The sequence below is a fragment of the Epinephelus lanceolatus genome, chromosome 2 (assembly GCF_041903045.1).
Source record: "Epinephelus lanceolatus isolate andai-2023 chromosome 2, ASM4190304v1, whole genome shotgun sequence".
Classification (NCBI taxonomy): domain Eukaryota; kingdom Metazoa; phylum Chordata; class Actinopteri; order Perciformes; family Serranidae; genus Epinephelus; species Epinephelus lanceolatus.
Genome location: NC_135735.1, coordinates 12261826 through 12285764, shown reverse-complemented (window position 1 = coordinate 12285764; position 23939 = coordinate 12261826). Strand labels below are relative to the sequence as shown.

The 23939-nt window shown below is 42.8% G+C and overlaps 1 protein-coding gene across 14 annotated transcripts in view; it reads left to right on the top strand.

The window, feature by feature from the left end:
• Window positions 1-23939, top strand: part of myo9aa (myosin IXAa) — a 164030-nt gene that overhangs the window by 138632 nt on the left and 1459 nt on the right. For 5 of the 14 annotated variants that reach the window (XM_033627395.2, XM_078174056.1, XM_033626782.2 and 2 more), the window contains 20 exons: window positions 2772-2921; window positions 5082-5392; window positions 5850-7601; window positions 9382-9481; window positions 9703-9927; window positions 12268-12365; window positions 12456-12577; window positions 12753-12976; window positions 13091-13207; window positions 13414-13602; window positions 13985-14035; window positions 15418-15529; window positions 18752-18813; window positions 19036-19228; window positions 19336-19464; window positions 20970-21075; window positions 21179-21310; window positions 21678-21801; window positions 22002-22049; window positions 23879-23899. In XM_033627395.2, coding sequence (XP_033483286.2) covers window positions 2772-2921; window positions 5082-5392; window positions 5850-7601; window positions 9382-9481; window positions 9703-9927; window positions 12268-12365; window positions 12456-12577; window positions 12753-12976; window positions 13091-13207; window positions 13414-13602; window positions 13985-14035; window positions 15418-15529; window positions 18752-18813; window positions 19036-19228; window positions 19336-19464; window positions 20970-21075; window positions 21179-21310; window positions 21678-21801; window positions 22002-22049; window positions 23879-23899 — 4266 coding nt within the window. The remainder of the gene's footprint in view (window positions 1-2771; window positions 2922-5081; window positions 5393-5849; window positions 7602-9381; window positions 9482-9702; window positions 9928-12267; window positions 12366-12455; window positions 12578-12752; window positions 12977-13090; window positions 13208-13413; window positions 13603-13984; window positions 14036-15417; window positions 15530-18751; window positions 18814-19035; window positions 19229-19335; window positions 19465-20969; window positions 21076-21178; window positions 21311-21677; window positions 21802-22001; window positions 22050-23878; window positions 23900-23939) is intronic. The other 9 variants (XM_078174079.1, XM_078174067.1, XM_078174078.1 and 6 more) reach the window with 7 other exon arrangements.

Sequence of the window (23939 nt, the reverse complement as noted above, 5' to 3'; positions counted from 1 at the left end):
AAACCAATTAATATTTAATATGAGCTAGTGGTGCAGCCATAAAAAAAACCTAGTGTGTGGTTTCAAATATTTCACACACTCAAGGTTCAGCTTTTGATAAGTTTTGGAACAAGATGATTGAAAATATAAGATGTGTGGTATGGAAAAAAAATCTTTATACCACTTCCACTTTAGTGGGAATTCAAGAGGAATATCAAGGGTAATAATTTTTAACTTTTCAACTTTCCAAGTGGTATTATTGTTGCTTTCAATTTTCCTTAACTGCCAACAACACAGGACAGACTTATTTGTTCTCCACAGTTACTTTGGTTCCTTCAGCCTCCACCATTTCTATTTCTGGGGATAGTAACTGTAAAGAACTCACATCGATACTCTTTGGTAACTGAGTATAGCAACATAGACTGTATAAAATAACAAACAAAGTTGCTGTGACTTCACTCATTGTATTGTGGACTCACATTTTGGAGCCCTGAATTCAGCACTTCTGCTGTCGCCATCTTGGATTTTTGGAGCCAGAAGTAACCATCTATGAACAAGAGGTTGGAGCTGTGGAGGAGCGAGGTGTGCATCTGACTCATAGGCTATAGCAACGCCTCGTGGCCACGCCTTTGAATATGGGAGATCGTATCTAGTGACAGACACCATTGCGTAGTTTAAAGGATAACTTCTGTATTTTTCAACCTGGGCCCTATTTCCCCATGTGTACGTGTGCGTATGATTCATAGGTACAACTCGTTCTAAAACTGGTTCAGTATTGAGGGAGGCAGATGCAACCGGGAGCCGCGAAACGAGCTAAAACGGTAACGGGGGCAAATGCGTCCCGTATAAGTTTGCGCATTAAAAGTGCTTTTTTTTCGCCACTGACCGGTTCAGATCGCCAGTGCTATCTCTGTAAATAGCACACTAAGCGTTTCCCTTACCTCTGGGCTGTGTGACGTCATCTCACGAGAGCTTTGCTCCACTGTGTCTGTAGCTCTCTCTACTCGTGGGACAGCCGTTTTCTTGAGGAAGAGGTGTTTCGGGATTGGATGTCTTCTCTTCTTCGGCTGGCAGTAGTCATCTTGGGAGAAGTGAGCACTGCAGACCCGATGGTCTGCAAGGCACAGCGTCTGGACAGGAGTGTTAGCATCCATTTGTAGCACAACTAGCCACAACTTCAGCATCTCGCCGTCCGACAAAGGCAGCCTATGAAAGCTGTACGAGGTGTTGCGCAACATCCTGTTCTTGCAATTCGGATAAGCACAAACACGAACTGTAGTTTTCAATTGATGCAGTAAAACTCTCAGCTGTACTCCGGGACAACCAGTGCCACTCTGAGCGGCGCTCAGCATGGCTCCTCTGTTTTCTCCCGGCAACAAGCAAAGCTCTCGCGAGATGACGTCACACAGCCCAGGCGTAAGGGAAACGCTTAGTATGCTATTTACAGAGATAGCACTGGCGATCTGAACCGGTCAGTGGCCAAAAAAAGCACTTTTAATCTGCAAACTTATACGGACGCATTTGCCCCCGTTACTGTTTTAGCTCGTTTCGCGGCTCCCGGTTGCATCTGCCTCCCTCAATACTGAACCAATTTTAGAACGAGTTGTACCTATGAATCATACGCACACATACACATGGGGAAATAGGGCCCAGGTTGAAAAATACCGGAGTTATCCTTTAAGTGGTTGATTGTTGTTGCACATACTTGGGATTGTGAATGATAGTTGGAGCCATGCTGGGGGAGGGGGTGGGGGTTTAGGGAGGGTAAAAGCTTCATTGGAGTCATCAGGTGGGTGCCCTCCTTCACTAGTGTTTCGATGATAGGCCCACGACACCTCCAGAGGGCTCATTAGCAGCACCTGGCATTCCAGGTGCGCCCCCCTCTTCCTTTACTCCCCTGAACCCTGCTGTTGTTAGTGGCATTTCAGGCCCAAGTGGTGTCTCTCCTCTTAATCAGTAGCTACTGGCTTGTCTGTTTGGCTGCACCAGAGAGGCCTTTGATGGCCTGACGTTGGGCTTAGCCTGGTAGTTGACTTGCTTATGAAGCCTCTGCAGCCCACTTCAACTGGGCAAACCTCTGCTTTCCAGCCACGTTGCTCAGTGTCAGCTGCCAGCTCGGCATACTTAAGGCTCTTGCGCTCGTAGGCCTCCTCCACAGCATCCTCCCAGGGCATGGTGAGCTCAACGATTTAGACGAGGCGCACTGAGGAGGACCAAAGCACGGGGTCTGGTCTGAGGTTAGCAGAGGCAATCTCAGATGGGAAGCACAGGTGAAAAGTGTTTAGGCTCAATATACTGTACTGTATGTGATTTTGTGTTTTACTGTATGTTATACTATCTGTTGCTGCATGATGAGGCATTTAGAAATGTGGAAAATGTCAGTCTAAGACCCAAAAGTGATTCACTGAAAATACTGTGGGGGTTTAAAATGACTCAGACTCAGTAGGTTTATTAAAATGTTGAGTTACAGAAACTTTTATAAAGAGTCACAGACAAAGGGAAATAATTGTGTTGGGGATATTACCTGAAAGCATCCGACCTCCAGACAATGAAGACACTGCCCCATATTTGGTGTGGTTATGAATGAGTCATGATGGAGAGGTCTCTGCCTTCAGGGTGCTGTCTATATAATTAGACCATCATACCTAACATACTTGTGTCCATGTGTCCAGCCAAAGATCTCTGAAGTTTGTGTGTGAGCAGAGTGTGTGCGTGCATCTCTTTATTAACCCCATTCTTCATTCAATGTGTGTGTGTTACCCTGTGCTGACCATCATGGCCCCTCCCCTCAGGTGTTCCTGCGGGAGGCTGGGCGTCAGCGGCTGCAGGCCGTGCTCCACGCTGAAGTTCTCAGACGCATCGTCATGCTGCAGCGGCTGTTCAGAGCCCACCTGGAGAGGAAGCAGTTTGTCAGGATGAGAGAGGCAGCGACCTGCATCCAGGTACAGCACAGTGCTTCTCACGCTCTCATCTCCATCCGCTTCATTTATATATTTTCCTTCTTTCTTCGTTGTTTTGGAATATGCTCCTGAAAATTGTTTGTATGGCTGAGCGTTAATTCAGTATATTGCTTATTGACTCAGTGGAACTAAAATGATTAGAGTTAGAGTTTTACAAAGACTTCCTGTACAAATTATTGAATGCAAGCTCATTTTAAAGACTAACAAATAATGTAGTGATCTAAGTTTTTGTTTTACTGAGGTGAAAAGGTTTGTATGACATAATGCATACTGTAACTATGAACAGTTCATTGCATTAGTCATCATATATGTGATTTTCATGTGACTTTCATTTGCGATATTGTCATACTAATCAGTATCAGAAAGATACAGGTAAGTATACTGTGGTGTTCGTTTGCCACATATTGCCCAGTCCTAACTCACTGCAAAACTAAATGTTAGGCATGCACGATGACATCAGTATCGCCCGATATTGGCTTTAAAATGAATCAGAATCGGCCAACATGCTTTCTCTTAACTTGCACAATGTATGAATATTACATACATTGAAAAACACTGTATTTCATGTCTCCATCTGCTGGTGGACCATCACGATAAGAGTATGCATGCATAATATGATGTTAATTCCACTACAGAAGAGACTTGATGATCACTAAATTTAGGCGAAGAAAAAAAGTGGATGTATTGATATCAGTTATTGGTCAAATGAATTGTTGCATATCGACATATTGGCAAAAAATCTAATATCGTGCATCTTTACTAAATTTGAAATGAAAGGACAAAAATATTTTTTTAATAGTTTTTTTCCCGTTTTTAACACTTGAACAATACACAAACACGGACGTAAGAAAAAAAGAAAAACACGACGACAAAAACTAAATGATAAAAATAAATAAATTATAATGATGATAAGAAAGTATAATTTAAGGGACACACACTGTCAACTAGAGAAAAAACAACAACACTGTTTTACGCCAGTTCATACTGTGTCCACAGGAAGGTTGGAAAGAGAGATAGCATCCATGGGGTGAAGACCATGAGTGGTCAGGGAAGGTCCAACGGTAACCTAGTGTCCTGGCAGATCAAAGCACAGTGTACAGTCCAGTGTGGTTAGTCAGCTTGACTCCTCATCCTTTTGATGTGTTCAATAAACTTGATGAGGGAGTTAGACAGAGTGTACCAGATTTCTTTAAGATGACGGATTTCCTCAAGATGTTCAAGACAAAAAAAAAAATAGTAATTTAGTGATTTTGTAACACGAGGAGGGAAGGCAGATTTCCATTCTCGCAAAATAACCCTTTTTGCTTTTACTATATCAAACATAAGAGCTTGCTGTACGGCAGGGGAAGAAGTCAAAGAGTCATCAGAACAGCCCTGCATCACAGTGAGAGAATATGGGACTAACTGTTTGCTATATATGTTACTATACAATTGAAAAATGTCGGTATTTATTACGTTGTTTTTTTTAACTTACGTACCAAACTAGGAAATGTTTTTAAAGGTATACTATGCAGGATTGTCGGTTACTGTTTGTAAACATGCTCACCAGCGACAGTGAAAATAAAAGCCAACCCCAGATTCATGCTCATTTGGTATTTCACCTCGCTATATTTGCATTCTTTTAGCGCTGTGTCTCTTGGAGACCTGCTGCTTATGGTCTGGCACCTGGTCACCACCTTTTTAAAAAGCTCCAACCTCATCGGAGCGTTGTGGAGTTACACATCCTTAAATGTCCTGAACACAGAAAAGAAGAAGAAGATAAGAAAATACAGGCAGAGGGCAGACGCTCTGCAGAAAAATACGTCACCACACACTTCTACTGGGTCATAAGTGATGACTTGAGAGAGATTACTTCTGTATGAGTCTGTACATTGTTTTATTGGAAAACCATTAACCTTTAAGTTTAATGTGATATCTGTGTGAACACAAAGACAGTACAAATCAATATGTCACACAAAGACATGTCCACTCTTACTGGGATTTAATTTGTCCCATAAAAGAAAATTGAGATTACCTCTTGAGTAGAGACACTTACACTTCTAATGGAGTGGCTGTACTCAGTGAACATGGACATAGGTTGTGACTATAAGGGGAAAAAAAACATCATGGCAATAACACTTTATTATCATCATCTTCTCACAGAAATGGTGGCGTATGCTCCGGTCCATAGAAGAGGAAGAGGAGGATTATGACCCCAGTGTCCAGGAGGGGGCAGCTCTGTGTCTGCAGACACACTGGCGAGGTTTCAGGGAGCGTCAGAAGTTCAGGCTGTGGAAGGAGGCTACCCTGGTGCTGCAGAGGGCGTGGAGGTTATGGCTGCAGCGGCGCTGCTCGGCAGCTCTGGTCATTCAGACGGTCTGGCGTTGTCACCAAGCCAGACAGACCTACTTGCGGCTGTATGCTGCTGTGGTACAACTGCAGGCAATTAGCAGAGGCTTCCTCGCCAGGCAGAGGTAAACCATACTGTAAAACACCTCATCATGAGCAGTAGCACCACTTCTGGTTTTTATTGCCAGACAGTTGAAGTATAGTTTTAAAAAAGCAAACATTTTAGCATTTTATAAAGACTCAGACTCTGGAAATAGCTTCTAAGGGAAGGTGACTGCATTATTTTTGCTCAAGCTGATGGAAAGCCAGATTAATCTTTGCACACAGCTCCTGTGCGCTGTGTATTTGGTCATTGTTCAGTGTGCTAATAGGCCTGGCCTGGTAAAAGCTCGCCATTACGCAAGCAATCCAACCCAAAGCAGCTCTGCGATCAGCTGAGCAGCTGAGAGCAGGAATTTTATATCAGACTCTAAGTTTGGAGAAGTAGTTGTAATTTGTTATGAATAACTTAAGCTGGTTGAAATGGAGGAGGAGGTAGTTTGATGTCAGATGAAGTTGTAACTGTTCCTTCTCGATCGACAGCTTCAAAAAACTGAAGGAGCAGAGTCTGAGGGAGAAGGAGGAGCAACAGGAGAAGCTGCTTCAGCTGCAGAATGGCCAGGTGAGTCTCTCACCAGAAGACGAGGAGGCGCCTGAGAGGATCATGGGGTTGGACCTCAGCACGTGGGAGGATCGTTCCTATGGGCAGCGAGAAAGGAGCCTCCAAATCCTGAGCAGCCACGAGGGCACAGTTAAAGTGGAGGGAGAAGGAAGAGAACATGCTCGGACAAGAGAGAGTCCCTCAAAAGTGCAAACTGAAGCAACAGACTCGATCCAGAGTCCCACTGTGGTGGTGAGGGAGCGGTCCAGAACTGCAGATGAGCCCAGCCAGAAAACCACTCGGGCCAAGAGGGAGAGCCGGCGGATGAGAGAGCTGGAGCAGGCCAAGTTCAGTCTGGAGCTCCTCAAGGTGCGAGCGACCGGCGGTGGAGCCTCGTCCCCATCTGAGGAGCGACGCTGGTCTGTGGAGCTGGTGCCCCCTGTGACACCACCTCTTTGTTCACCTCAGGGCACGCCCGACAGCCAGAGCTCCAAAGGCAGCTTTGAGCTCCTCAGTATAGACGACGAGCCTCCCAAGGCGACAGAGGAGGTGACGGACAGCGAGGACCTCTGCTCCCCTCCCTCAGTGACTCCAGTACCTGAGCCCACTGTGGAGGTCGTTTCAACAAGCCCGAAGCCAGCTGAACCACATAGGACAGTTTCTGATGATATCTCCCACCCAGGCAGCCAGAGCCAAACCAAAACGGATCTGGCACCCCCCTCTGTTCCAACACATCCGCCCAAAATCGAGAACTACCTCCCTACCTTTTACGTCCCTGCTAGCGAGGGCAGCGCAGTCGTCTCCCATCGTCCTGCTGAAGAGCCCAAACAAAACACAGAGGCAGCTGTCTCTACAGCCACCACCACTGTCGGCAAGCCTGTCAGGCGGGAGTCATCGCGCCGCCCTGTGGTGGTGGTCATCAGCATGCAGAAAGAAACGCCGCTAAGCGAAGAGCTGAGTGATATCGTCCGTCCCCCTGTAGAGGTTCGAGATTCTGCAGCCCAGACAGGGGAGAAAGTAGAGCCAGCACCTGTGCCTCAAGGTCCCGTCCCTGTTCCTACCTCTGTCCCTCAGGCTGACCAGGCCGTCATAGAGAAGCTGGTGCGACTGAACGAGGAGAAGGAGGTGAGGCAGCGCAATCAGCAGCAGCAGAATGAAAAGGAGATGATGGAGCAGATCAGGAAACAGAAAGAAGAGTTGGAGCGCCAGCGCCTTTTCTTCGCTCAGTATGAGAGAGACATGTTTGAGAAGCAAAGAGGAGAAGCTCTGCACAGGATACAGCAGAGCCGACAGGGCGGACCGGACGCTGGTGGAGCTGCAACCTCCAGCAAGCCGGTCAGACCCAGTTCCCTGCTGATCGAGAGGACAGCGGGGCTCGCTCCTCCTCATGCCAGGACACAGTCAGACTCCACTGTCCCATCAGTGCACTCTCCTCCAGGTGTCGACCTCCAGAGCAGTGCCCCTCGTCCTCAGCTGCCTCCTCCACCTGCTTCTGTTCCCAGAGAGAGACGCAAGGAGAGCAGGCCCGTTGCTGAGGGCTGGGCGCCCAAGCTCACTCTGGAGTCTAAGGATGGAGGAACCAGAGCGAGAACAGCAGCCAAGAAGCCTGCGAGTAATCAAGGCACCACAGTCAGTATGACGGATAAACCTGGCAACATTTTCTTCTCTCCGAAGGACAAAGTGACGTTTACTAAGTGAGTAATGAAGTAGTACATTGTTCTTTTGCTTTTATTCCCAATTAGCATCAGCTTTAATGCCAGGTAGGTTATATATTAAATGTATGTAACTTAAATGTTTTGTGTTAATATTAATTGAGTACTAAGAGAAGAATTTGAACATTTCTGACTCAGATATTGTTGGGTTTGTGACACGGCCACTGACACTAAGATGAATAAGCTGAAAGCAACACATAGTGACATCATTCAAAGGCAGAATCTACTGACCTCTGACAGCTCTGTGTGTCTTGCTGATGCTAGTCTATTGTACAAAGTGAAGATCTGGTCACTCCTTCATTAAAAGAGTTCATACAACCGTGCTCAGACAATGGGAGGACATAGAGGACGACCAACAGAGGCGACTGTGCAGTACAGCACAGATCCACTGAGAGCTACAAACTGTTGGAGCACAGTACCAAGTGAGATGAGACAGTGCAACAGCTTTGTTGGTTTTAAATTTAAGATGAAATCACGGCTAAAATCCACCTAGTCATGTACCCAACACACATGAACTCAAACACTTGATCTGACATTATGAAATCTGGTTATATCTTAATGTTGTAGCTGTATTGTTGCTGTTGTTATTGCTGAGACCATTGTGTCATGAATATATTGTGTTTTTTATATAATATATATTATATAATAGCTGTGCAATGTCCCTGTTATGGAAATTAAATATGAAATAAATAGTAACGCACAGACTGCACCATTTTTCATCAGGATCGGCTAACATTTCCACAAACAAAAAATTATACCTCATTGATTTTAAAGATGCCATAACCAGATACACAACATATATTCACATAGTGGCTTTAGGTGTGTCTTTAATGACATCTTCATTGACATTCCAGGGCTCAACAATAAGGACTGAATGTCACATCGGGCTAGCATATCTAGTGACTCATTGCCCGACCAGGCAGGTGGTAAAAATAATTTAACACATTGTTTTTTTTTCTGTAGCTGATGGTCAAAACTTGTAGAAAAGACTCTTGCACACTGTCTAACTTACAAGAACAATGATTTTAATGCTGCAACGTTTCGGTGACTAGACCTCCATCAGGCAAACAGTTTTGTAACAAAGAGAAGCCATGCTTGATGAAGGTCTACTCACTGAAATGTTGCAGCATTAAAATCGTTATTTTTGCAAGTTAGAAAGTGCACGTGAGTCTTTTCTACAAGTTTTGTTCTTCTCGTCCCGCTCCTACGCACCTGATTGGAAATAGATGTGCGAAGTATTCCTTTGTTTTCTGTAGCTGATGGTGGAAGTAGCGAAGGAATGGACCATCTTGCCTTCTTCTCAACTCCGTCTAGAATTGCACATGCGCAGTACCCATAGGGCACTCAGGAGAAAATGTCAAATGTCAGCAGTTCAAGACAAAGTTAATGAGCTGAAGCACAAGTGAGCTTTTAAATTATCATGGAATCAGGAGTTTAGTTGGGTGGTGTTGGAGGATACGAGGGGATTTCTGACTATGTACTTATTTGCCACAAGTTTCAGAGCAAGGCGGAAAAAATGGGGACATTTTTCATGACAATTAAGTATAATCTTAGTTGTTATTTGATAATCGAGAATAGATGAAACAATTTATATAGGGGCAAGTAAAAATTGACTTTGGGCAAGCAGATTTCTGACGCACTTGCCTGACAGGGAAAGTAAAAAAAAAAAAAAAAAAGATTCTAAATGTTAAACCCTGCATTCTTGGTTGCCGCTATATGGAATACTTTTTGGTACTTATATCTTCCTCTTTTTGTCCTCCAGGTTTGACGGTGACGCTGTTGCTAAAGAAACACCTGCAGCCGTTCTCAGAGAAGGACCCTCTCCAGTGTCTAAACCCTCTAAAGGAACAAAAACGCGGGATGTAAGTAAACTCTCCTTTTTCTTTCAGAAGATGGACATGTAGCATGTGTTTGCAAGTTTGCAGGAGTGCATTTTGTGTTGTGTCTGAATTAATGGATGTCGGCAGCTCCCAGTTTTACACTAAAAACGACTCTGACCTACATGAGGAACTCAATGCACTGAGGCTCTTCTTATTAAAGGCTCCTTTTAAACATGCTGTTATCACTTCTGATGAAACTCCAGGTCAGCAGAGCGGGCCAAAAAAAGAAAGCCAGAATGGCACGGACCCGCTCCGATTTCCTCACCCGCGCCCCCATCACCTCAGTTGGGGGCGATTCAGACGAGGATGAATATGATGGCGACAGCCCCGTCAGCCCCACCAGCCCCCGTCATTACAGTCTGCCCCTCTCCAAACAGAGCTCCACGGAGGCGGGCCTGAGAGAGTCTTGTTTCAGTGACTCAGACATGGTAACAGGCGCCATCCCAGCCAACAGTGGCCCTCTCTACACGTTCTTACAGCGTGGCTTCTCTTTGACATTTCTAACCCCCTCAGCAGAGACGATCTACATCACTGACTCAAACTGGGCTTCAACAAACTTTCTAAAAATGTACACTAACTTTCTGTGAGAGTGGAAGACATTTCAAAGGTGTTTCAAGGCTGGTATTTCAAAGACATTTTGAAATATCTGTGTACTAAAACAAACGCTTAGCTTCCAATAGAGGGGAAAATATACAGTGATTTTATGTATGATGCAAATATTCATGTCAATTTTTGAAGACACAAAATCAAGGCTGTTAAACAACCATAAATCCAATATTTTATTGGTTTGACAACCCCTCCAGAAATCACTGGGCCTCAGTCACTAATATTTCCCAAAGTTTTTTGATTATTTATTTATTTAACCTTTACTTAACCAGAAAAACCTCTTGAGATTTAAAATCTCTTTAAGAGAGACAGGCAGCAACATAAGTTACAGACAGACAACACAGAACTAAAATACAGAATAAAAATGTAAAGCTCTAAAACAAGCAATATAAAACACAAAATAAGATTTCTACAAGGAAAAGCCAAAAAGTATATCGATGTATACTAGATATTAACCATAAAAACATAAAAATGCAACTACAAATTATTAAAAGATCAGCTAAGCTACACCATGACAATGACATATAGAAGATTGTGCACAAAAATCCTGCGGCAGTTGCATGACGCAGCCGAGAGGAATCAAAGAATGCAACTTTAAGTCCTCCTGCAGAAGATTCCACACATAAGGAGCTGCATACATAAATGCTTGCTTGCCAAACTCTGTACGCACCCTCGGTACAGACAATAAAAACATGTTTTGTGAACGGAGAGCACATTTTCAATTTTTTGCTTAATGTACACACATAAGTAACATAAGAGTTTTTGCTTACAGTTATTCTTGAGAAAGGTTGTTGGCACGTGTTCTTATAATAATGAATCCTGTTGTCCTTTTTAGCGCCCCACAAATTTACATTAAAGGGCATGAGACTGCAGGGCAGTGTGCACACACAGAAATTGAAAAGAAAAGTTGAGAGAGTGAAGTCAAGAATGCCCAAATGAAAGCCCAGAGATGAGAGGGTGGAGCACTGGACTGTAGACGTAAAAAAAAAAAAAAAACTTCAGTAGTTATAAAGTTGAGGAATTTCTGCAGAAAGAGAACGCCAAATGAGCTCAGTAGAGTCAGTAGTGAATATAAATGAACAAGAAATCTTATCTGGAGATGAGCACACAACTGGCGACAGAAAAAAGAAAGGTCACATCTCAAATCTGAGGCCAAAAACATACTGTAAGACACAGGAGAGACACTGACCCCTGAAGGCTTGCTCTGGTCACTCTCTGCAAATAGAAAAGGACAGTGCACATTAATGAACATGATCACTTAAGTCATGTAAATGTGCCACATTTAACCATACAGGCTAATTTTCATCTGCAGTCCCTGGCCGGTTGAGCGTATATGTGTATATGTAAGAAAAAGACATTAAAATAACATGTCCATAGAAGAGCACATAAGCACATAGCCACAAACAAACACACAAAAGCACAAAGTAAAGCACATAATCAAGACAGTGACATCACCATAAAACCCTACTTTGGGTCGATGAATAGTGTGATCAGCTGGATGTAGTGAAAACTGCCTGAGTTCTAAGATGAAATCCCCTCTTATAAATGTTTGGTGATTGAGGCCCATTGTCAACACTGAATATTAATGTGACTTCATGCATCATAATTGATGCAGGGCAGTTTTTGAAATGTGTTTTCCCTTCAAACACTAAACCTTTAACGTAGCTGCTTCTGTAACATGATTTGACTTATCTTTCTCTCACAGCTGTTAACACTGACTCTTCTCCTTGGTTTATTCTTCCTGGTTAATTAACAGTGTTTGCATGTTCACTTGATCACATTTCCTCTCTTAGCATGTAGCGCTGGTCATGAGTCAAACCTTGGGAATACTTGACAAAGATCATCATTCACTCTTGTCTTTCTTCACCACCTTAAAACACTCTTTTAACTGTTATTTTCCTGATTTATTCCTCTTGTCATATGTTGTTGTGCCATATGTTTCACAAGTATTATCTGTCATCCTATTGTTAAGCTACATGGGAGAGTTTCTAGTAGATGTACAGTGTGGCTGGTGCAGCTGCAGTGATGTGATGCTGCCCTCTACTGGCTTGAAGCTGTCCTCAGATCATATGCTCATGGGCCACATGGACACTCACGATAAATAGACTTTTCTAGGGTTTTGGCGTGTCTTTAACATGTTGTCCAACCTGATGTTGTTTCAGCCTGCAAGCTCTGAGGAGCAAAAGAAGATACACAAAGCCATGTCGTCAGGAGATTTGGTCAAAGTGGACTCGATGCGCAAGAACTCACAAGATGGAAGGTTTGTTCGTCAACTTAGCGTTGCTAGTTTTACCAAATGTTTTTGTCACTTATAAGTGAAAGATTGTTTATTAACTTCGCATTGCTGTAGGGTTCGTAAGATGCGTTTCTGGGGCAAGACAAAGTACGGGGACAAGAAGAGAGAGAAGCTGATCTGTGGGGCCGACTCCCTGGATGGCGACTATGGAGACACTGGGCCACTGCTGGGAGAGGGTGCGTTATCCAAAAGCAAATACATATATTTCCAGGACTTTCATGTTGAGCACCAAAGTACTGTCTTTATTTAAATCTTTGAGCGCACCTGAAGTTCATTTGACTGCACAAATCCTTTGTTTTAAAGTGGTATCATTCCCTCTGAGGTGTCACTGACTGATCCTCTCACACACAGCAGGTCAGGAGAACATGTCGCCCCCCTGCAGTCCCGACCTGACGCTGGATCGAGGGTTCAGAGACCTGAAGGAGAACAAGGAGCCGTCTCCCAAGGTGAAGCGACGGCGCAGCGTTAAGATCAGCAGCGTGGCTCTGGAGCCGGCTCAGTGGCAAAACGACGCGCTGCAGATTCTCACCTGCACCAACGATTACAGGAGCATGAACGACTTCCTCATGAAGAAGGTACAGACATGCTCTCTCTTATACTGTAGATGCAGATGTGTTAGGAAGGAGAGTGACTCCAAACCCCTGTTGAGTTTTCATCAGTTTTCAAGATGATTGTGGTGTCTATTTTAGATCAACGACTTGGACACAGAGGACAGTAAGAAGGACACCATGGTGGACGTCGTGTTTAAAAAGGCTTTGAAGGAATTCCGTCTGAACATCTTCAACTCTTACTCTACAGCGCTCGCAGTAAGTGCTGTCAACACTGTTTAAACAATCATTTAAAACTGAAATATATTCTCATAGTCATGATATTCTTCCTCAAACAAAGCCATTAGGAGTGCAAAATTGTCATCAAATCAAAGTACTAGATAAAGGACTAGGTCTTTCATACCGGGATTCCAAGGTAGGCGGATACTTTGCTCTTCCCGTGACCCCTTCGTCTTCCCTCCTAGATGGACGACGGTAAGAGCATCCGCTACAAAGACCTCTACGCTCTGTTTGAACACATCTTGGAAAAGACCATGCGGCAGGAGCAGAGGGACTGGAGAGAGTCTCCTGTCACAGTGTGGGTCAACACCTTTAAGGTTTTCTTGGATGAGTTCATGCAGGTGTACAAATCTCAGGACAGCACGCTCAGCAAGGTAAAGACACGAAACTGCGGACTGCTCAGGGAAATATGCTAATTCACGCCTATTGGATGATGTCTGAACTGTTTCAAACAGTTTTAGTTCTTTGAATTTATTCTGTTATGGGGGCAAGGTTAAAAAAAATACCTTAATTGTTAAGGATCTGATAAGAGAGTTGAATGTGTAATGTTTTTCAATGTGTAAGGAAAGGAAGTATCTTTACAACCTTTAAACGTCATGTTGTGTAAAGGTTTATTTGTCCGTTAGTTTCCTAGAGTTAAGTGATTTTATGTATCGTCATCTTGATATTTGATAATAATGCTAACGTATCCAGAGACATAACTTAATAAATACTAAAACATACCTGTTGCTCTGTTTTGTCTTTTTATCACTACAGCAGGTACCTAAACCTGAACGCAAAAAGCGGAGGAAAAAGGACGCTGACATTGTAAGTCGTCTTTCTCATCATGAATCTTACTATATAATGACGAAAACTCTGTCTGTGTGTGTGTGTTCCATGTTTTTCTCCTCACTGACTTGGTCAATCCATGTGAAATTTGGCACAGTGGTAGAGGGTCATGGGAGGATGCGAATGAAGCAATATTACATCAATTGGCCAAAGGGGGGCGCTATAGCAACCGATTGAAATTGCAAACTTTGAATGGGCATATCTCATGCCCCGTATGTCGTAGAGACATGAAACTTTGCACAGAGATGCCTCTCCTCATGAGGAACACATTTGCCTCAAGAACCCATAACTTCCGGTTATATAGATTTTCCGCCATTTTGAATTTTTTGACACACTTCAAATCGATCTCTTCCTAGGAAGTTTGACCGATCTGCATGAAACTCAGTGAACATAATCTAGGGACCAATATCTAAAGTTCCCTCTCGGCAAAAGTTGGAAAACTTACTAAAACTGAGCTTCTATAAGGCAATGAATATTGCGGAGGGCGTGGCTCATCACATAAAGGTGTATAACATCTCAAGGGTTTCACCCATCACCACGCAACTTTGTAGGCATATGACCACACATAATCTGAGGGGACCCCTCCATTATTGACCCTATCAAACAAAATGGGGGCGCTACAGAGCTAATTTCTTATGTAGGCCTAACCGCCATATCGATTTTTACTAAACTTGGTAGATATGTAGAACAGGACGCCTCAAGGTGACTGGAGAAATTTAACTCTAATTGGCAACTGGGTGGCGCTATAACAACAGAAAAATGCTTAAAAATGTCTAAAATGCGACCAATCGCTGTGGCTCCCCCCTGTGGCCCAATGTTGGGGTTTTTTTCTACTTTTTGGTATGACTAAGTCATGGTATGGTATACTGTACATAATCACAGAAACTGTCAGTCAGTCATTCTGTCTGTCCCATATTTGACAAATGATACCATTCTACCACTATTGGCAATGGTACTACTGTACTGTCAATAAAGCAATCGTACTATCAAATTCACAAACACTCTGTCTGAATACATTGCTCTTCTTAATGGGTTCAGTTGACTATTTAATCTGCAGTTTCCTATGACCTGTATCCCAAACACACACCATGTGAAACTGTGCGTGAGTAACTGTGCACTCAATGGGTTTGGACTAGTTTAACACTAACAGCAGAGAGGAAACACTTTACCTCTAACAGTCGCTCCTCTACATCCCCATCTGCTCTTTGGAATAACAAGATATAAATACACCAGCGACCAGAATAGAAAAGGCTGTAAAAAAATAAATAAAGGAAGGAAGGAAGATAAAAGCACACACATAAGTTTGAGGGGGAATATGCATGTGAACTCTGAATGAACCTGTGCTCTGCTGCTCTCTGCAGGTGGAGGAGCATAATGGCCACATCTTCAAATCCACCCAGTACAGCATCCCCACATACTGTGAATACTGCTCGTCACTCATCTGGATGATGGACCGTGCCTGCGTGTGCAAATGTGAGTGTGCACGTTAAGTATCACAGCAGGGGTTCAGCAGAGCTCGAGAATCCCTGAATGTCACAGAGTAGATCTGAGGAAAGCTGTCTTGAAAGGGCTGTTCTGCAAGCCATGGATGGCTTGGGAGAGGTATATTTTCGAAAATGATAGATTAATTGGGCGTCCCTGTGCACCACTGAGGCTGAGTCCATAATGCAGCGGCCTGGGTTCGAGTCCGGCCTTTTGCCACAAGTCACCCCCTGTTTTCTCCCCTGCTTTTCCTGACGCTGTCTCATTTTTAATGGGCAAAATTACCAAAAAAATATTTTTAAAAGGAGAATAAAATAAATTATCAATAATTAAATGAACAAAAACAGCAATTGTGTTTAAGTAATTGTTGCAGCCATTTATCAAGGACAGAAATCCCAGTATTTGCTGGTTCCAGTTTCCTAATTTAAAATATGTTGCCTTTCTCTGTTTCATGAAATTGTAAACTGGGATTTGAGAACTTAGGATGGGCATTTCTCACTATTTTCGACAGTATATTGACAAAATGATCAATCAGTTAATTGACAAAATAATTAACAGATTAGTTGCTAATGAAAATTATTGTAAGTTGCAGCCTTAAACTATTAGTGATGTTGAAATGTTGCAACATTTATGTGTTTGGTTTGCAGAGGCACCAGCATCTCACATACAGAGGCAAAACACTGATTGATAATGTGGGTTGATACAGCAGGAGTTTTAAAGGTCCAGTGTGTAGGATTTAGTGGCATCCAGCAGTGAGGTTGCAGATGGCAACCAACTGAAACTTCTCCTGTTTTCCAAGCGTGTAGGAGAACTACAGTGGCCAATGCGAAAATGCAAATGTCCCTGTCTAGAGACTGTAGCCCCTTTTCATTTTCCACGAATGTTGGGCCGATTTGCCGACAAGCTGCGAGCGTTTAGACACACAGAGGCAGAATGGCGAGTTGATCCGAGGTGCCCAATTTTCCACCTCGGAGGGTAGTCATAGTGGCAGAACCCTTTTAGTTTAAACAGACTGCCTTCCACAACAGGAGGAGCTGTTGATGATGCCGCACGTGCGAGCCACTGGCGATGGATAAACAGGAAACAGCTGATAGCAGGAATTAGCGAGCAGCTAGTAGCAAGAGGGAAACGCAAACCTGACAGACACTGTAAAGATGAGCAACTGGGGAGGCAAGGAATTGCACGCCCTCCTTGCCCTCGCAAACGAAGAGGCCATTAACCGTCAGATGACAGGAACAGTCAAGAACAGGCCGATTTACAAGAGAAACGCCAAAGTACTGACCAGCCGCAGCTTCCCTCCCACGTCACTGTTTACGTCACACGCTGAGCTACACGTTTTGTTATTTGCTCACGCCCCCCATTGCCCCGAAAAAGGTGCATTCTGTATAAACAAAAGTAGGTAGGCGGCATTTTGCTGCACTCCCCGATTTTGTTTTTATACTGCCAATGCTGAAAAAGACTGATTGGGCTTTCCTGCAAATTTGCGCAATTCCTGTTTAAAAAGGGTTTGTGTTTGGTTTGTCCTAGTCTCGCCACCAGACAATCAGAGATCTCCGCCTTCTGATAGTCTGGGGACACTCCTTTCTAAAGTGTGCTTAACACACCGGAGAAAACGGCCGGCAACAAAGCAATGCCTCTTGCATTTTTTAAAAGGACACGCCCTCCCGGAAATGTGTGCTCCCCTTTTCTGGTCCGAGCTTGAAAATGGATGCCGAGAGATTTACCTCCATTTGATCAAACGTGTGCTCAGTCCACAAGATTGTGGAAATGAAGGACTTACAGCGACTTGGTTTAAAACTTTTAACGCAGTCGGACTATGTTTACGAGCACAAGAGTTCAGCGAGCCACGAAGGACCGCCCTGCAGATTTACTATTGGTTCTGCAACGTAGGGAGTTTTTTTAAACTCTGAAATTGTATCCGCCCATCTAAACACAAAATCAGGGAGAAAGACATCAGTCTTTAGTTAAGCAAAGCGTCTAAAGACTGACTTGTGAGTCTAGGTTTGTCCGTTCTGGGCTACTGTAGAAACAACACTGTGGACTCAGTAAAAGAGGACACTTTCCATATGTCAATATGAATGACTCATTTCTAATGTAACAGAAGCAAGATTCTTAGTTTCAGGTGATTATACACTGATGAAAACATACTGCAAAACTTCAATTAAAAGCCCAGTCCCTTTTACTAGCCCGGCGTGGCGACACATTTTGACAAATAAAGGCAGGTATCTCAATTAGAGGCCTGGTCTGGTAGCAAGCAGTTCATCATTATAAAAGTTATTTGGATGAATATAATCCAATTGTTGATGAGTGTCATACCTATTTGAAGCCTAATTTTTATACAAGTAATCTTCATACTGGTTAAAATAAACAATTTGATCATATTTTCCATCTTTGCTGAGCAACAGTTTTGTGTGACAGGAATAAAAGGCCTGTAGGCAAATAATAACCTGGGCTACTAATAGAAGTTTTATGGTAATTTTGAGTATTATAGTCCATTTCTGCCAATAGAGGCGCCGACATCCTAAACACATCCCTAACACTGGACCTTTAGAAATAAAAGATTTTAGTACAATTTCTTTACTTGACATGAACACGAATAAAACAGGTCTCTGATTTACTGTGGAAACTACTTTTAGACTTGGACGGGATCTTGGTGGTGAAAAGGCCAAATAATTCTGCTTCAGCGCGCGCACACACACACACACACACACACACACTCATACAGCCAACTGATTGTTCTGATTTAAACAACACCAGAATATTAAATTTATTTATTTATAGTTTTAAGAAGAAATAACTTTTCATGCCAAATCATTGTGACCACAAACATCCCTCTCTGTCACACAGACATTCACATGAACTTTCACTCACACAAACACACACACTTGAATCATGTCTGTGGCCAAGCTGCGTTCAGTGTGGCCTCAGACAGCGAGCCCCACCCTCTCTCCCTCCTCAGCCATAATCAGATTGTTTTCAACAGGACTCATGGGGTCTGCGGCTCCGTCCCTCCACAGATTTCCCTGCACACACAGTTTGTCCTTTATTCCCTCAGGATGTTTTCCTCCCGCCAGCTAATGCTGCTTTGGTCTCTGAAGCGATAACATTTTTTTTTTCTTTTGTCACAACTTTTCTGCTGAATAATGAGGAGGCACTGTCTCTCTGTGGAGAGTGGAAATGACCCCTTTGGTTTGTCTGCTTGTGTTTATCCAGTGTGCCGGTACGCCTGCCACAGAAAGTGCTGCCAGAAGACAACCACCAAGTGCAGCAAGAAGGTGAGCGGGCCATATTGTTCACCCACACAACAATGTCTCATGACACTAATTGTTGCACTGTTGGTTTACATACAGTAGCTTGTGTTGTTTCTGCCACCTGATACACAGGCAGTCCTCGCTCTTAAAAAACAAGACTGAGATTTTTCTTGGAAGCGTTTTAACATATTACTTTTTGTTGGTGTGTGCATGTATAAACTCAACATGTCTTGTGTGTGTGAACAGTTTGATCCAGAGCTTTCCTCCAGGCAGTTCGGAGTGGAGGTTTCTCGCCTGACTAACGACGAGAGGACGGTGCCGCTGGTAGTAGAGAAGCTTATCAACTACATTGAGATGCACGGCCTCTACACTGAAGGAATATACAGAAAGTCTGGCTCCACCAATAAAATCAAGGAACTGAAGCAGGGACTCGACACAGGTGAGAGATGCTAGCTGGCTTTTAACTCTGAGTAGGATATGGATATCAATAAATGTGATTACTAAGTGTTGGTTTGGTTTGTCTGCGCTCTCCTTGTGACCACACAGATGTCGACAACATGAATCTGGACGACTACAACATCCACGTCATCGCCAGTGTTTTCAAGCAGTGGCTGAGAGACCTGCCTAATCCTCTGCTGACATTTGAGCTGTATGAGGAGTTTATACGTGCCATGGGTAAGAGATCAACGTCCGGTATCCTGCTCATGTTTTCAAGAGCTTCAAATGCGTTACACTTTCTTCTGTCTTCCTTTATGTGGGTTGCCATAAGCACCAGCATAAGCATCGGCTGTTCTTCCTATAACACACAAACAAAAGCTCATCTCACTGATTCAACAATCAAGCACGGACAAGAAATAAAAGTGTCAACTTGTTAACCAGTGTTCAGCCAAATCAGTGCCTGAAATGGGTCGGTACTCACCAGTTCTGAGTACCTGCATTTCTAATTTTTGTCTGTATGAGTTGGCAGCCAGTGTGTGGTATGGTCTCTCCTGCACCTGTGAGGAGCCTAACAGCAGCGTTCTGAATCAGTTATAGGTGGGACAGAGAGGACTGACTAATACCGCTGTACAGAGAGTTACAATAGTCTCAACGGGAGGAGATGAGGTCGTGGGTGACTGTCTCCAGGTCTTTGAGGGAGAGAAATGGCTTAATTTTGGAAATGTTGCAGATTTGGAAAAAGCTGGCTTTTACTACTGCATTAATGTGCTTGTCACGTATTTAAACCTTTGAACTCTGAGCACAGTTGAGCAATTTTTTTCAAAAACATGGGAAAAATAGCAATGAGCAACTTGGTAAAAAAAAAAAAAATGTCCCTATGTTATTATTACATTTTAAAATTATGTTACTGAATTATTCTAATTTTTAAGCACTCTTTCCTTGTTTGTTTGTTTATTTGTGTTTGACTATCTATCTTCCTTTTATCTCTTTTCTCTCTTTTTTTTACTAGTTTTCTTGTTTTTTTATTTTTCTCTTTTTACTAATTTCTTGTTAATTTTTCAGGTAATTTCTTCTTTCTTTGCTCATTGCCTTCTTCCCATGTTTTTAAAAGAAATCAAGCTTATTTGCTCCCAGGTTTAAAAAGGTTAAAGGTGGAGTCAAATATCACGCCAAGAGTTTTGACATAGTGTTTAACGTAGTTGGAGAGCTGCCGAGCTTGTCAGAAAATATAACACATAAAATACATAATATTCTCATTCTCAGTTAAGAGGAACCTCTGATTTCACCCAGGTTTACATTTATTTCTTACACCATTTGTTCATAGTTTACAAACACACAATTCAATTTCACTTGGTTCCTGAAATGTTTCGAGATACTGATTCTGAACCGATCTTTAATATCTTCTAGAATACTAAATAATATTCTCTGTGCATCAGCAATGAAATCCAGCTGACCATGGCTCTGTGCACAACTGTTTTCTGTATCACACTTTTTGTCTTTTTAGGTAACATGAACCGTCTTTCTGCTGCATTTTGTGTTTGAAAATTGTGTTGAGCAAACTGAGAGAACGACCTTTCATATAATATCTTTGCTGGTTGTGTAACCAGCACATTTCTGACTGAATATAACAAAGCACACTTGTGATTCTGTTCACAACAACAATTTATTATTGTGAGCCGCAGAAGACATATTTGTTTGCTGCAACAGTAGATGGTGATTTGTCTTGTTGAACGCCTCCTCAGGTTTGCAGGATAAAAAGGAAACGATCAGAGGGGTGTATTCAGTTATTGACCAGCTGAGCAGAACTCACCTGAACACGCTGGAACGCCTCATATTTCATCTTGTCAGGTAAAAAATCTGTTTTTGTGATAATGTAAGAGTGGAATTAATACGTGATGCTGCCTTTTATTCTCCCTCACAGATACTTCTAACACTGAATTCATTCCTTTAGGATCGCCTTGCAAGAGGACACAAACCGAATGTCAGCTAACGCCTTGGCTATCGTGTTTGCTCCCTGTATCCTGCGCTGTCCTGACACCATCGATCCACTGCAGAGTGTCCAGGACATCAGCAAGACGACTGCGTAAGAGTACACCTCATGTCCATCAAATTAATTCTGTGCCTTTGCCTGATATAAGGCAGTGAATCACAAAGTATTACAGGCAAACTGCGGTAAAAACCCCAGCTGAAACACAGATTCTGAGTGTGCTGTATACATATCCAAAGAATGCTCCTAAAACCCAAATAATGCCAGTACATCCCACAAGTCTTAATCTAAAAATGCTACATAAGAAATTATCCAGATAATTCAGATTATCCAGATTTATAATACTGTTTATGTGACCTATATCATCAGAATATTGTCATTTTCGTAATATTAGTGTGCATGTAAACGTAGTTATCGTTACGTATATCCAGTTCCTCTGAAGTGGTTTTGTTTCCCTCCACAGGTGTGTAGAACTTATCATTTGTGAACAGATGAATAAGTACAGAGTTCGACTAAAGGACATCAGCAGCCTGGAGTTTGCTGAGAATAAAGCCAAGTGCCGACTGACCCTCATTCGACGCTCGATGGTAAGATCTGCTAACAAGTATAACTCATCCCACTTTTCCCTTAAATGAATCACGTGTTTGCGGCGACTCATTGCTAAATTAACCTGACTGAGCCACCCTCAAAACTCCTTCAGTGCTGTGCCTTCCTTGATTTCCTTCTTTGTAAGCTGTTTTTCTCCTCTCCAGATTCTCCTCCCTAACCTGTCCTTTCCTTTACCCAGAAACCCGTACTAATAGCTGTTAGGTTTATGAGCATAGCGCGCACTATGGTATGTATACACACACCATGGATTACATCCCCCAATCATCATCCAGTGGTGATGTTGTTGTGGTACCGATCATAGTCTCATCTCTTTAAACATCTGTCTCCTCCATCCCTAAAGCATGACTCATCACTTGACTTAGCCTGTGTTTCTGTAACTGTCCCCTGTGAATGAACGCAAGAACATTACGCAATCATGCAACTGCTTCTAATTAGATGTACATTACATGTGTGCTGTGTGGAGTACAGAACATATGACATTCAGCACATTATATGACTTAAAATCTGTTGTTGTTTTGTATTGAAACTGCCTGGAGAGCTTACATCAGTGTTTCACTCTCAAAGGAAATCTAAAATAAGATTATTTTGTGGACAGTTAAGTTGTTTTCTCATTAAAGGGACAGTTCAACCCAAAATCTAAAATATATATTTTTCCTCCTACCTGTAGTGCTGTTTATCACTCTAGATTGTTTTGGTGTGAGCTGCTGAGTGTTGGCGATATCAGCTGTAGAGATGTTTGCCTTCTCTCCAATATAATTGAACGAGATGGTTGATAACTAGATGGCACTCAGCTTGTGGTGCACAGCGCAAAGGGAAGTGTGCATCTACTCATGGACGAGAGGCTCATGACAGTGTGAGACATTAATGGCGTCCTCCTCAGCTGAGCTGTAACGTCAGCTAGCAGTAGACGCACACTTTCCTCTGCGTGGTGATACGGTTTGCAGGTGTAGTTCGGTAGAGAGAAAATAGTTCCCACATGAAACTGTTCCCAACAAGGTCTGTGGATTTTCTTGAGTAACCAGGTCATGATTTCTGTAAAGAGACATTGCTGTTGAGTTTTCAAAAGTATTTTTGTATCTTTGAGCACCACAAGCTGAGTGTCAGACATCTCTACGGCCGATATCTGCAACACTCTGCAACTCAGTACAGAACAATGTAGATTGATAAATAGCGCTACGGGTGAGAGGAAAAATATGTCTGGATCCAAATGTCCACCCTCTTGACCTGCAGATTGAGTCCTCATGGACTTCATTTTTACCTAATGTGATGTTCACTGTCATCACGTAAAGTCTGCAAGGGCAGAGACTGCAAGTGGCTCATAGACGGCCCTTGAGACCGTTTTACTTGTTGCCATGGAAACATTCAACAATCGCTGCTGTCATATTCATATATGTCATATAAGCTAGTGAATAGTGACTACTCATCTGTCCCTGCAGATAACAAGATATAAATCCCACGTATGTTTGTATGTATATTGTGTGACTCAACAAAAACGTAGGCTATTAATACATCTCTATATAACATACAGGCTACATGCCTTCAAAAATAGAAATGTTTGAAAGAAAACAACACGTCACGTCCGTAATGCAATGAATTGTGGGTTATTAAATGAGTGAAGTCTGCCCTTAGCAGACTCTCTGGACGTCTGCAGAATGTACGTTTGAGGCCCCTTGTGAACTAGATGAATTGTGGATTTGGACAGGCCTAAGCACTCAAAGACTTCTCAGGAACGTGTCCACAAGTCTGCAAGTGAGGTGAAGTCCATACATTTAGATTCAGCCTGTGAATACTTGATTTGGGGGTGAACATTCCCTTTAAGCGTTGGGAGATTCTGATTTCTTTAATAAATATTATATTTATATATCTAACAACAGTTACTGTTAGCTTTACTTCTAAGAGCTGAGAAAGGATTCTTACTGAGACGTGCACATCATCTGACACACTAGAAAGGCAGCAGGTCACTTTCCTGACCTTGATGGTGCACATTTAAAACCGACCTTTATGATTCTGGCATTACTGATCGCTCCTCTTTTTGCTTCTCACTTTTGCTCTAAGACGACAAATGCAACTAAAAAGGTAAAGTCTGTGTATCACTGTGCTGTATCTACCTTTGTGT